Source organism: Pan paniscus, chromosome 14 (assembly GCF_029289425.2).
Source record: "Pan paniscus chromosome 14, NHGRI_mPanPan1-v2.0_pri, whole genome shotgun sequence".
Classification (NCBI taxonomy): Eukaryota; Metazoa; Chordata; class Mammalia; order Primates; family Hominidae; genus Pan; species Pan paniscus.
Genome location: NC_073263.2, coordinates 19,851,311 through 19,865,835, shown reverse-complemented (window position 1 = coordinate 19,865,835; position 14,525 = coordinate 19,851,311). Strand labels below are relative to the sequence as shown.

General features: G+C 47.0%; 1 protein-coding gene across 4 annotated transcripts; it reads left to right on the top strand.

Moving 5' to 3' along the window:
• The first annotated feature begins 3,294 nt into the window (after positions 1-3,294).
• GJB6 (gap junction protein beta 6) lies at positions 3,295-13,615 on the top strand. 4 transcript variants are annotated; one of them, XM_034936389.3, is made up of 5 exons: positions 3,321-3,447; positions 4,148-4,271; positions 4,846-4,955; positions 5,898-6,067; positions 12,084-13,615. In XM_034936389.3, the coding sequence occupies exon 5, from the start codon at positions 12,099-12,101 to the stop codon at positions 12,882-12,884; it is 786 nt and encodes a 261-aa protein (XP_034792280.1). In that variant the 5' UTR covers positions 3,321-3,447; positions 4,148-4,271; positions 4,846-4,955; positions 5,898-6,067; positions 12,084-12,098; the 3' UTR covers positions 12,885-13,615. The 4 variants fall into 4 exon arrangements, with proteins under 4 accessions (XP_003833059.1, XP_034792280.1, XP_034792281.1 ...); XM_034936390.3 differs by lacking the exon at positions 4,846-4,955; XM_003833011.4 differs by lacking the exons at positions 4,148-4,271; positions 4,846-4,955 and having other exon boundaries at positions 3,295-3,447.
• The last annotated feature ends 910 nt before the right edge of the window (positions 13,616-14,525 follow it).

Genomic DNA, 14,525 nt, shown 5'->3' with positions numbered 1-14,525 from the left:
GCAGAAACATGAGTGAATTAAATTTCTTTTCTTTTCTTTTTTTGAGACCGGTCTCACTGTGTTGCTCAGGCTGGAGCACAGTGGCAAGATCATAGCTCACTGCAGCCTCCATCACCCAGGCTCAAGTGATCCTCCTGCCTCAGCCTCCTGAGTAACAGGGACTACAGGGACACACCATCACACCCAGCTAATTTTTTTTTTTTTTTTTTTTTAGTAGAGATGAGGTCTCACTATATTGCCCAGGCTGGTCTTGAACTCCTGAGCTCAAGCAATCCTCCTGCCTCAGCCTCCCAAAGTGCTGGGATTACAGGCGTGAGCCACCACACCAGCCTGTCTTTTCTTTATAAATTACCCAGCCTCGGGTATTTATTTGTGGCAATGTAAAAACAGCCTAACACATGCATGTTGGGTTCTAGATGTAGCTGGAACCAGTTACCCCTTTCTTCCTGCCTCTCTCTCCCTTTTGGAATGAAAATGTCTCTCCTATGCCTGCCCCACCATTGTCTTTTGGGAGTAGATAGCCTGTTTTGATTTCACAGGTTCACAGCTGGAAAGGAGTCTGCCTCAGGCGAGCTATGCCTGCCTTGGAGTCTGAGCTTTATCTGATTTAGATGGGACTCTGGATTTGAACTTTTCAGCTGTTGCTGGAAGAGTTAAGCCTTTGGGGACTATTGGGATGGAATGAATGTATTTCACATGTGAGAAAGGCATGAATTTGGGGGGCTAAGACAGAATGCTATGGTTTGAATGTGTCCCCTAAAGTCCATGTGTTGGAAACTTAATCCCCAATGAAACAGTGTTGAAAGATGGGAGGGACTTTTAAGAGGTGAGGAGGTATGATGGCTTTGCCCTCATGAATGGATTAATGCTGTGATCTCTAGAGTGGGTTAGTTATCTTGAGAGTGGGTTCCTGAAAAAACAATGAGTTTGACCCCCTTCCTCTCTCTCCACCCCCACCTCTCTTTTCTTTCCCTATCCTTCTCATTCTTTTGCCCCTCCACCTCTGCCATGGGAAGACACAGCAAGAAAACCCTCGCCAGATGTGAGCATCTTGATATCAGACTTCCCAGCCTCTAGAATTGTGAAAAATAAATTTCTTTTCTTTATAAATTACCCAGTCTATGGTATTCTGTTATAGCAACACAAATGGACTAAGACAACTAATTTTCAGTTTTCAAATGAGCATCCCATCAAGTCCTTAAGTTTTATACAGTCCACATTTAATTTCTGCTGCAACAAGACTGTCTGATGAGTAGCAAAAACTGAAGGACAGTGTTCAATGTTAAGGCCATGCAGACTAATATAGATAACCTGAACAGAAAAAGAGATATTTTACACAGTGATGAGATGGTTTCATTTTTGCACACATGAGCAAATGCAACACATTCTCTGTGACAACTTTGGTTTGAAAGTTCTATCCTGCACCAGTCCTAGAACAATTTCCACTGGTCCAGAATGTCAATGCTCAGACACAGTACTGCATGGAATCAGGTGCAGGATTGAGAACAGGGCATGCTTTAGAAAAAGCAAAAGCTATTTCCAGGACTATCTGCTATGCTGGTTCAGCTTTGCCAAGCAATATTCAAATACTCATGGAGCAGCGCATACTATGAGCAAAGTACTTAGTATTGTAGAAATGCAAAAGAAGAAGAAGAGGAAGAAAAGCTTAAACTGTTTATAATCCCCAAAGAAGTCTACAATCTGCTTAGAAAAATTATTTTATTATGCAAACAGCTGAGCCTGGCTGAAGCATCTGTCTGGGAGAGGAATGGAGAGGAGACTGGGAAGTCCACAGTGGTTAGATTGTGTGGGGCAGGACAGAGCACCCAAGATTCACTGCATAGGGCACATCTGGGCAGTGTGAGGATGTCTAACAAAAAAGCCTAGAGATGCTCAGTGCGGTGGCTCACGCCTGTAATCCTAGCACTTTGGGAGGCTGAGGCGGGTGGATCACCTTAGGTCAGGAGCTCCAGACCAGCCTGGCCAACATGGTGAAACCCAGCTCTACTAAAAATACAAAACCTAGCCAGGAGTGGTGGTGCGGGCCTGTAATCCCAGCTACTCGGGAAGCTGAGGCAGGAGAATCACTTGAACCCGGGAGGCAGAGGTTGCAATGAGCTGGGATCACACCACCGTACTCCAGCCTGGGCAACAGAGCCAGACTTCGTCAAATAAATAAATAAATAAATAAAAATAAAAAAATTTTAAAAGCCTAGAGATTTCTGTGTCTCTCCACTCTCCAGGTTCAAGGCCATTTCAGGGGCCTCCCCAAAGTTTTTAAAACTTGACTTGGGCAAATTCTTTAAGAACCTTGTTCTCCTCAAATAAAATATTTTGGAAAGCGGATTTTTATGAAGTCTTGGCTCAGCTTCCATGACCTTTAACAGACATCTTAATTGTTTCATGGGAGAATATGACCCAACAAGTGGCATATGGTTTAGGTGGGGACGTTTAATTACCAAACAATTTTGTAGAATAAGCAAGTCACACATCTTTTGTCCGATGCATGACAGGTTTGAACCTGTAAAGCCAGGTCCCTAAATAGCTTCCAACGTTTCCACCCCACCAGCCCTTGCACCACTCCCTGTACTGACCCTGAGCTTTCTAGTCTTGACTGAAAAGCGGGGAGGCAATGTGGTCCCTCTTGGTGCACTGTCCCGAGGAAGGACTGCTCCGCTTCCCCGGAGGAGGCTTCAAAGGATGGAGGTAATTAATAAAAACAACCCCTGTACCTCCTCTAAGTGGTCATTAATTAATAAAGAACCTCCAGGCTGCTATAGGAGAGGTCTGTGCACCCCGCGGGCTAGGAGAAGGCTGGAGTACCCAGAAAGACCGAGGATGTGTCCTGGCAAAAACACAGCCTGCCCCTCACACTGCTCCCCACGTGTGCACTAGGGAGGAAGAGTTCCCTCGAGGGCCTGGGCAGGCGCCCCACACCTGCACCCGTGCAGAGGGGGCTGGGCCCGCCCTCTGCGCTCCCGAGGGAGAGCCCTACCCCCTGCATCCCCGGTACCCCGTTCCCTCCAAGGGCCGGAAAGAGGGCCCCGAGCACTGTGCACTTCTTAGGGGTCCCCCACCCTGCGCCCCCCGCCACGGGAAAAAGTCCCCGCTCTGCGCACCCTGCCCCCGGGGGGACAGCCCCGGTCCTGCACTCCTTGCTCCTCAGGGGGACGGTCCGCGCCCAGGGGCTAGTGCGCCCCGGGCAGGTGGGGGCGGGGGGCTCGTCGAGTGACAGCGCTCGCCTCCCGCAGCCCGCCCGAGCCGCGTCAGGGCAGAGGCGGGGTGGGGCGCGGTTAAAAGGCGCAGCAGGTGGGAGCCGGGGCCTTCACCCGAAGCCCGACGAGAGCCCGACAGCCGGCGGCGCCCGAGCCCGACCTGCCTGCCCAGCCGGAGCGAAGGGCGCCGCCCCGCGCAGAGCCCGCGCCAGGGCCGCCGGCCGCAGAGCAGGTAAGCGGGCGCGGACAGGCTGGGTCTTGCGGGGGGCGAGCGGGCGGCGCCACCTCGGCCCCCCAGCGGAGGAATTTCCTCCAAGAAAACAAAACAGGTGAGGTCGGCGGCTGGTCCCCACCTCGCCCCTGTCGCTCCTGTCGGGCACCGGATCAGAGCCGGCAGAGCGCGGCCGGGATGGGTGTCTGGCCGCACGTGGGGCAACCGGGCCCCCGATCTGCCTCTATCCGCACCCTCCTGTCCGCGCGCCCCGGCCCCGGCCCCGGCCCCGGCCCGATGGCAGTGGGCGCCGCCCGCGCTGGACCCTCTCTCTGTACGCAGAGGAACGAGGATGGACTGGTTTGACTTTTACCCCAGCGTGGTCCCCTTTGACTTGTACAACAGGTTTTATGAAGGTTTCATATCGTGTGTCTAAGAGGCCAGAGTGAGGGCCGGTGCCCCTTTCCCCCGTTTCATTTGCTGCGTGTTGGATTTTCTAAGCTTTTGTGGGTCACTGGCGTGTCCCCTTGGATTTGGGGAGAAGAAAGCCAGGTCTAGGATGCGGGTTTCAGTTCAGACAAACCCTCAACTTGGGCCGATGCATAAGTCCCCGGAGAACCGCAGGGTATGGGCTGCGTGATGGGCTTCCGAGAAACTTGTGAAATGCTGATGACAATAGCGTGGACGACAGTAATTAAAAGTAATTGGCGACACATCTTAGTTAAAACGTGCAGGCACCAGAAGGCACTTCCTGTCGGTGAAGAAGACGTGTCTCCGGTGTCACGGGCATCCTGTGTTTTGCAAACGGGGCTGACCTCCCTTCCTGGGGAGCAGGACGGGTCAGGGTGAGTGTGGCCTGCCCGCAGCTCTGCACTCCCGGAGGGGTTAGGGACCTGCAACCAGGCAGGGACACTGGCCCAGCGACCTCAGTGTCCCCTGGGTGGGCGTGCACTCTGTTTAGTGTCTGATTGAACGTAACCGTGCCGGGTTGTTCTTTCCCCTCAAGTAGACTTTACGCCACACAGCTATTTTCTTGCCCCAGTTCTAGCAGAATCTAACCAGTGTTCTAGAAGAAAATGTCCTGCCCCCATGCAGTCTCCTTAGAATTGCAGGGTGCTGCTCAGAACTGCTCCTGTGGAGAGCTTTGTCTGTTGTTTGGATCCAGCAGCGTCTTTGGGGATGTTGCTTGAAGCTTGCCAAGGAGGAGAGGGGGGTTCTGAAGAGAGAACACCAGGGCTCTAGCCTGTCACATAACTGGGGGTGTGGAGAGCGCCTCATTGCCACTGCAGTGACTAAAGCTGGGAAGACGCTGGTCAGTTCACCTGCCCCACTGGTTGTTTTTTAAACAAATTCTGATACAGGTAATGATGACTTTATGCTTTTTTTCTTATGTCTTCTCTTCTGAATTCTGAGTGTTAGGAAGGAAAAGAAGTACAGAAGATCTGGCTAAACAATTTCTGTATGGCGAAAGAAAAATTCTAACTTGTACGCCCTCTTCATGCATCTTTAATTCAATTTGAATATTCCAGGTGCTGTGAGCAGTTTGCATACATTAGTTTAAATGTTAAATGGGATAAAATTGTGGGAAAGTAATTTCTGACCCAAGCTTCTTGGTCTGTGAGGGCATAACCTTCTAATGGCCACCTGCCATAGGTTATGATTTCTGTTTTAGTTGCTTAGTGCATGAGCATAGACCTGGAACCCCAGAGGGCCTGCTCCATTTTTATTCCCAGGGTCGTTTAAATCTAGTTGAGCTTAAATGTTTGGAAAGGACACAGGTTTGCTTGAATGAACAAACATATATTGCTAACAAGACCCAGAGAAGGAAAGTTTAACTTAATGGAAATTAATTTTTAACTCTTTGAATTCTTAAATGATGTAAGAAACATACGTAATTTCATGAGTTTTCCATTTTTATATCTAGACTCCGCAGAGAGAAACGTTTCACTTTTATTGAGTTAATTTTGAAACATATGAATCCCTGACCCATTGTTATCACTAGCTGTTACTCTATCAGGACAGTTGCTGAAGTTTTTTGTCACTAAATTTAAAAATCAACTATCAGGTTGTCCCTTGGATGACCTGAGATTTCTAGAGACAAAAGAAATCTATTCTTCCTGATTGAACAAAGAGCCTGAGATTTTTTTAAACCACTGATTTGGGGATCAGGGTGTAGCCAGTGTCTCAAACTCTCCCCTGTCCCTTTTCGTTTTGCTCAAGGAGTGAGCTTGAGGCCTCAGATTGGGTGTTACTGTTATTTTGATAGGGAAAGGATCCTACTAAAGAGCACCTTTGATTATTTTGTGTGTTCAAAGCATAGAGCATCAGGAAGCTGGCAATTTCTGAACTTACCTCACAACAGTTCTGGGAATGAAGAAAAACTACCCACAAAGTTTATTCAGGGGACATATTTCGGGGGGCGGGGGGTAGTTAAAGGAATATGGCAACAGCTACTATTTTTCCCTCAACAGGCGACATCCTCACTGACCGAGCAAAGATTGACATTCATATCATCACTGTGCACCACTGGCTTCTAGGCACTCCAGTGGGGTAGGAGAAGGAGGTCTGAAACCCTCGCAGAGGGACCTTGCCCTCATTCTTTGGGTCTGAAACGCTGGCAGTCGTTGGAAACAGGACTCAGGTTTGCTTGTTTTGCTTTGACATTGTTTTCCTTTTATCTATGCAGACTCCCCGACTATCTAAAGCCAACTTCGAAATTGGGAGGCACATGTTCCTGTTCTCAGATCTATCACCTATTCCCTAGATGGCCAGGCGCGATGGCTCACGCCTGTAATCCCAACACTTTGGGAGGCCGAGGCTGAGGTCAGCAGTTCAAGACCAGCCTGACCAAGATGGCAAAGCCCCGTCTCTACTAAAAAAAAAAAAAAAAATTAACCGGGTGTGGTGGCATATGCCTGTAGTCCCAGCTATTCAGGAGGCTGAAGCACAAGAATCACTAGAACCGGGGAGGCAGATGTTGCAGTGAGCTGAGATTGCACCATTGCACTCCACCCTGGGCAACAGGGCAAGACTCTGTCTCAAAAAAAAAAATTTTTTTTTCTTTTCTTTTTTTTTTTTTTTTTTTTTTTGCTAAATGACATTGAAAGGGGAACAGAGCTATCTAGAAAAATATGCTGAGGGGTTACACTCTAACTTTGGGGGCTTTAGTTTTGGTTCTGTCATTAGTGAAATTATAACGGCATAGATAAATAAGCTAGTTGTGATTAATTTCCTAAGAAGTTTTAAAACAAGAAATTTCATTAGTGCAGTCAAATGCCAATAGATCTAAATTATTTGAATTGTAAAAGGAAAGAACAACCTATCTTCACAATGCTGTGTGGATCCTCAAAAGTAAAGTCCATGGTTTACTTATTTTTAGAGCTAGATATTTCAGACTGGAGCTTTAGTATCAAGAATATAGCATCGGCCGGGTGCGGTGGCTCATGCTTGTAATCCCAGCACTTTGGGAGGCCAAGGGGGGTGGATCACGAGGTCAGGAGATCGAGACCACGGTGAAACCCCGTCTCTACTAAAAATACAAAAAATTAACCGGGCTTGGTGGCCGGCGCCTGTAGTCCCAGCTGCTCAGAGAGGCTGAGGCGGGAAAATGGCGTGAACCCGGGAGGCGGAGCTTGCAGTGAGCCGAGATCGTGCCACGGTACTCCAGCTTGGACAACAGAGCTAGACTCCATCTCAAAAAAAAAAGGAATACAGCATCGAGTTCTTCACTATGATTACATTTACTACAAAACCGAACACAGTTTACCTTTTTAAGTTTAAATGTAATCACATTCTTAGAAGTTGAAGACTGCAGAAGCTAAGCGTATCTATTCTTTCCTTAAAAGACAGCCAGAGAGGCATCAGTTAAAATGAACCTCTCTGGTTTCCGAAGAAACAGTTAATATTTCACTTTGTATTGAAAAAGCTCCTCCCATTGGCTCCAGCCCTCCAGAAGCAGGAGAGGAAAGAGGTACTTTGTTTACTACAGTTGCAAAGGGTCCCAGTGGATGCGATGATTTTGGAAAGTAATTTGAAATTAGTGACGACTTCACAAATTGAAATAGCCTTCAAATCTTCTCCAACCAAGAGGGTTTGTGAAAGATTATGCCCTGTGGTTATGTGTTTTTACAAGGGAGAACCTGGGGGCTGGCGCTTTCTTTGCCACCCCCAACCCCCAACATCCTTCCTCTGGGCCTCTCTGCAGTCTGTCCACCCACCCTGTCCACCCACCGAAGTCAGGACAGGAGCAGCCAGTGGAGTTGAGTCCTCCTTAAAACTTGCTGAGTCTCCTGCGTTTACCGCCATCCTCCCACAGCTCCTTGAGTGGGAGTGTCTCCTGGGGCAGCCAGGCCTGGCCAGTAATGGCAGCAATGTGCTGGAAATTTGGGGGCTTGATAACCCGCAGCTGGCCCATCACCCTGGCCTATCTCTTGACACTTGCGAGGGGAGCTCTCCTCTCCCTGGCTGTTGGCCTGCAGAGAATGATACGCACGGCAGATCCCCGGGGCTTGTTGGTGAGCCCCTCAGGTGTGACACAACCTGGAAAAGAATGGAAAGAGCCACTGTCTCACCGTCTCAGTTGGGAAACACCAGCTCAGGGTCACTGAGCACCCAGGGGCAGCCCACTCAGGACCGGGCAGGTTCGGAGACAGGACACAGCTTCTCCCTTGGATCACTTCTGCTGTTAGGAATAACAGGGCCTTTGTGGCTCTTGCAGGAGGACGCTCTGAACCAGGAGACTGTCCTGAGTGACCGGGGAGTTAGACACACTTGTATTGGATTTAACCTCATTTTTCTCAGCAAGCTCGGCATCTCCTTTACTTTTCTTCCTTTAAAGGCATAGGTGGATTGCCAATTTTTAGTACCGGTATTGTGAAGCGCGCATTGTGAAACAGATTATATTCTGTTCAGTTTTGCTATGTTGATAGAACACCCTCAGAGCGTGTGGCTTGGGGACCCAGAAAAATCCAAAGAAATTTAAAAAGCTACTGCCCTTATAATTGTCTCTGTTCTTAGAAAAAAAACAGGGAGAAGCCCAAAGCTGCAGAGGTCAGGGACCCTGCTTCTAGAAAGCGTGGACCAGTGTTCCTGGGGGGATGTTGTGACCTCTTGACCTTTTCTGTGACTTTAGCCTCTCAGAATCATCCAGGCCATGTCCCCCTCTGGCTCCCTGATCTGTTTACTTCCTAGAAGGTTGGACCACAGGGGACCACGGGGTGCCGTTGTTCAGGCAGGCCATAGGCTAGAGAACCGAGAGAACACAGCTGTCTCACCTGCTGGGGAGGTTAAATTCTATGGACTTTGAAGTGTTGGAGAAAATGTGAACCATTTTCTGATAAATCAAACTCTTGCTGATTGGGCATTTTGTTGACCAAATTTCAATGGGAGGTGTTTCCTGGTTAATAAGAAAACATCTTCATTTTATAAATAAACAGGACTGACCCCATAGGTGAACAGCTGCTGTAAAATGTGTTTAAACATCAAGACGTACAAATTTCTTGCTCCTCACTGGTCACATTTTGAAATGCTTTTGAGATAGAACATCAACAATTAGGAAAATGTATTATGTCTTTCATCTGAGAATAAAATTAATTTTACAAATCATATCATTTAACATGAGCTTTTTAAATGGAGCTGCATTTACTGTGGACATTGGCCATCTCTTTTGGCTGTGAAATGTGTTGTATATGAAAGGGAGGCATTAGTACATACACTTTAATTATGGAACGCTGGGACCAGGGCTCCCAGAGGAGGCCCCTGTGCATTATCCCAGCAGACACTTACACAGCCTCTGATGAAATGCTTCAAGGGATGAGAAAACACGGTGTGAAGGGTAGCCCATTTCAATTTTCTTTTTTTTTTTTTTAAGAAAAACCTGGCTTTCTGTTAATGCTGAGTGTCAGATCCAGTTCTTAGTCCTAGATCCACGCAGGCATTGAATCCTCTGTTTCACATTCCAGGGTCGCCGCCCTGTGCCTCAGCGTCTTCCTCAAGCTAGTGTTTGTTCTGTTCTCTCGGCTGTGAGGTAACCTCCAGCCTCTTCCATCTGTCCACACACCTGTTGATGCGCCCCCGAGGGCCAGGTCTTTCCTGAAACATGGAAAGAGCCCACTCTTCCAATGTGGGCTGCCCGGGGAGCCCAGCACTCTGTTCCCTTCTCACAGCCTGAGCCTCAGTCTCTTTCTCGCAACCTTGTGCTGTGGCACTGATGTCCCGCTGATAAGGATGTTCCTCCTAAGGAATACTGATATTCCTGAAGTAAAATGCTAGGCTGCAGTTATTGAAGGAATCATGAAAATACAACCTCCCAACGATAGGAGAGGCGGCAACAAAGACCATTGTGATTCCAAGACTCGGTGCCATTGCCGTTGCCATAGTTGCTATCACGGAACTCTTAACAAGAAGTTTAGTGACACTGTTTTAGAATGTTGCTGGGGGCTCAACAGAAAGTCCCCCAGTTCACACATATACATTTTCTCTTATTTTAAAAATCAAGATATTTGCCCTTCTCCAGGAATTGGGCCCCGCTTTTCATACTGAATAATAATATTCTGCTCTCCTGTGGAAATGCTTAAAGAATTGAACATAGAATAACCATGAGATCCAGCAATCCCACATCTAGATACCTAAGAGACTTGAAAGCAGGGTCTTGAAAAAATAGTATACCCTCACTCACAGTAGTGTTACAACAGCCAAAAGCTGGAAGCAACCCAGTGTCCATTGATGGATGAATGGGTAAACAAAATGGGGAGCATCCATATGGTGGAATAGTATTCAGCCTCCAAAATAAGGAAATCCTGTCACACGCAGCAACATGGAAGAACCTCGAGGACATTATGCTGAGTGAAATAAGCCAGTTCCAGAAAGATAAGTGCCGTGGATTTCTACTTATATGAGGACTATAGAGCAGTCAAAATCATAGATGCAGAAAGCAGAATGGTGGTTGCTAGGGGCTGGGGAGGGGGGAATGGAGAATTGTTGCTTAATATTAATACCCAACCAAGGGTAAAAAAAAAAATTTCTCAGAAAGCCAACTGAACTAGGAGTCGGACTTTTCCAACAGGTCTGCTGACTTTCTAAGTCTACAAAAGATGTTGCCTTGGGGCACACAGTAGCACCCCACTCTGAGGCCAAGGCACTCCTGGGTGGGGAGAGGCTGCCTCCATTTACCCCACTGCTTCCAAGAGCAGCCAGCGTAATGCAGAGGGGCAGGTGTGTGGGCCAGAGCGTGAGGTCCAGGGGGCTGGCCTGAGAAGGGGAGGCTGACAGGTGTCCCTCACCCACTCAGGGATAAGAAAGTCTAAGACCGGTGAAGAGAAGGACTTTGGTGACTCCCTCATGCCCCGACAGCCTGTAAAAAAAATGCCTGAGTGAATTACTCTGGGGAGAGGTCTTTTACTTTCTGAAAATTTTCAAAGGGTCCATGATACCTCCTTTTATTTTTCAAAGGAGAATGCTGACCAATTCTATAGTCTTCTGTGGCAGTATAGGCTAAGAAGGCAGCTGTTTGAATTATAGCAAAAGTGTCCATAGCTGTAAAGCAGTCCTTTTTCTCTCGGGATAGAGAATCAGTGCATTAACAGGGAAGGAGGCACTGGGTGGCAAGGGCAGCAGATCCCCTCCTCGGCTGCCCCTGGCGCAAACAGGACCCGCTGGGGAGACAAAGCCAACGTGGGCTTGGTTATACTGCAGATATGTTGGAGAACAATGGAGCAATCTTTATAAAAGATTGTGAATCTCTTTTGGAAGACGCTTTCTCAGTAGTTGACAATATTAGATTTCCTAAGAACACATGAGTATGGCAGATGATGTTATTCAAGCTAGAATTAAGTATAAATATATTGTATAAAGTAAGCTAATAAGTATTTTGTTTTTTCCCTTCTTAGTCTGTTGGGTAAACTAGAATATGTCATTCCAATGAAAGTTTTTTTTCCCCCTGAATAAGCTATTTAATGAATAAAATCTACTGTGGACGCTAGGTGAGCCCTAGGAGAAAGCCAATCTGGTGTAACGGATCAGACAGTGATTAAAAGGGAGCTTGAAAATGAATTCGTTTACCTGTGTTCCTGGATTAATGCAAACAGCAATCTAATATATGATCTGAATTTAGTTGAATCAAGATGATCCTAACCCCTCTTCCAAAAAGTTGTTTCTGACCAAAAACATGATAATTTTTTTTTTTTTCGAGACAGAGTCTCGCTCTGTCACCCAGGCTGGGGTGCAGTGGTGCAATCTCGGCTCACTGCAAGCTCCACCTCCCTGGTTCACGCCATTCTCCTGCCTCAGCCTCCCAAGCAGCTGGGACTACAGGTGCCCGCCACCACGCCAGGCTAATTTTTTTTCATATTATTAGTAGAGATGGGGTTTTACCTTGTTAGCCAGGATGGTCTCGATCTCCTGACCTCATGATCTGCCCGCCTCTGCCTCCCAAAGTGCTGGGTTTCCAGGCATGAGCCACCACACCTGGCCAAACATGAGAATGCTTTCAGGGTGGGCATTCCTTTTCAGAAAACCTCAGACTAGCAGGGCAGGGAGTTGAAGTTGTAAAATATCACAGCCTACCTTAAAATAAAGTTGGCTTCAGTCTGTAATATCACTGTGTCACTTTCCCAAGGCCTCTTCCACTAATAAACCTTTGCCCACTTTTGTCTGTTTAGGGATAAACCAGCGCAATGGATTGGGGGACCCTGCACACTTTCATCGGAGGTGTCAACAAACACTCCACCAGCATCGGGAAGGTGTGGATCACAGTCATCTTTATTTTCCGAGTCATGATCCTCGTGGTGGCTGCCCAGGAAGTGTGGGGTGACGAGCAAGAGGACTTCGTCTGCAACACACTGCAACCGGGATGCAAAAATGTGTGCTACGACCACTTTTTCCCGGTGTCCCACATCCGGCTGTGGGCCCTCCAGCTGATCTTCGTCTCCACCCCAGCGCTGCTGGTGGCCATGCATGTGGCCTACTACAGGCACGAAACCACTCGCAAGTTCAGGCGAGGAGAGAAGAGGAATGATTTCAAAGACATAGAGGACATTAAAAAGCAGAAGGTTCGGATAGAGGGGTCGCTGTGGTGGACGTACACCAGCAGCATCTTTTTCCGAATCATCTTTGAAGCAGCCTTTATGTATGTGTTTTACTTCCTTTACAATGGGTACCACCTGCCCTGGGTGTTGAAATGTGGGATTGACCCCTGCCCCAACCTTGTTGACTGCTTTATTTCTAGGCCAACAGAGAAGACCGTGTTTACTATTTTTATGATTTCTGCGTCTGTGATTTGCATGCTGCTTAACGTGGCAGAGTTGTGCTACCTGCTGCTGAAAGTGTGTTTTAGGAGATCAAAGAGAGCACAGACGCAAAAAAATCACCCCAATCATGCCCTAAAGGAGAGTAAGCAGAATGAAATGAATGAGCTGATTTCAGATAGTGGTCAAAATGCAATCACGGGTTTCCCAAGCTAAACATTTCAAGGTAAAATGTAGCTGCGTCATAAGGAGACTTCTGTCTTCTCCAGAAGGCAATACCAACCTGAAAGTTCCTTCTGTAGCCTGAAGAGTTTGTAAATGACTTTCATAATAAATAGACACTTGAGTTAACTTTTTGTAGGATACTTGCTCCATTCATACACAACGTAATCAAATATGTGGTCCATCTCTGAAAACAAGAGACTGCTTGACAAAGGAGCATTGCAGTCACTTTGACAGGTTCCTTTTAAGTGGACTCTGACAAAGTGGGTACTTTCTGAAAATTTATACAACTGTTGTTGATAAGGAACATTTATCCAGAAATTGATACTTTTATTGGGAAAAGATATTTTTATAGGCTTGGATGTTTTTAGTTCTGACTTTGAATTTATATAAAGTATTTTTATAATGACTGGTCTTCCTTACCTGGAAAAACATGTGATGTTAGTTTTAGAATTACACCACAAGTATCTAAATTTGGAACTTACAAAGGGTCTATCTTGTAAATATTGTTTTGCATTGTCTGTTGGCAAATTTGTGAACTGTCATGATACGCTTAAGGTGGAAAGTGTTCATTGCACAATATATTTTTACTGCTTTCTGAATGTAGACGGAACAGTGTGGAAGCAGAAGGCTTTTTTAACTCATCCATTTGCCAATCATTGCAAACAACTGAAATGTGGATGTGATTGCCTCAATAAAGCTCGTCCCCATTGCTTAAGCCTTCACATGCCTTGTGGTTTCTGTTGCATCTGGGCAGCTTGCTGCCAACCCTCGTGGTATGATGAGCGGGTTGGGTGCTTTTGCTGGGAAGGCCACCAGTTACTGTGGGTGGAAGGGCCTGGCACTTCAACAGGGATACTTGCACCCTCCCTGCAAATAGGCAGAGGCTAAGTTTAGCAGCCTACAGAGCACTCAGCTTGGAGGGGGCCACTTGTACGACACAAGGATGATGTCCTCAGGGTCAGTTCATCCCAGAAAGAGAGGAGGTTAGGGAAGTCTTAAGCCTTCATCCCATGTGACTGAGAAAAGCACCCATAGATTAGCACCCAGAGGTGGGAAACCTCTTTCCCCCCAAGGATTTCCAGATGGGACACAGATGCCATTAGTATGGGTGTGGGTGAGGCAGGTGCAGACTGATCGCTGCTGGGAGCAATGGCACACCCGTGATCTCACTCCTAAAGAGACATAGCATGATACACCACCCATGGGGACATCCAGTGAATGGTGAACACAGATGTGGGCTTGGTGTGGCATGCTGATTCTTCCAGGACCTCCTTCAAAAACTTGCTCCAGAGAAACAAAAATACTCTTCTCATTTTCTTTAGTCTAAAGCAAACCCCAAAATATTTCAGCCATAATATTTTAGTACCAATCTATAAAAACCAAGGACTAAGCTTTTAAAGCAAAATCACAATTTCATCATCACACTAAACCAATCAAGTTGGCATTCATAATCCCTGCTTTTCCTGGGATGTTCCTTTCTTTTTATTTTATTTATTTATTTTTATTTTTATTTTTTGAAACAGAGCCTCACTCTGTAGCCCAGGCTGGAGTGTAGTGGCACAATCTTGGCTCACTGCAACCTCTGCCTCCCAGGTTCAAGTGATTCTCATGCCTCAGTTTCCCAAGTAGCTG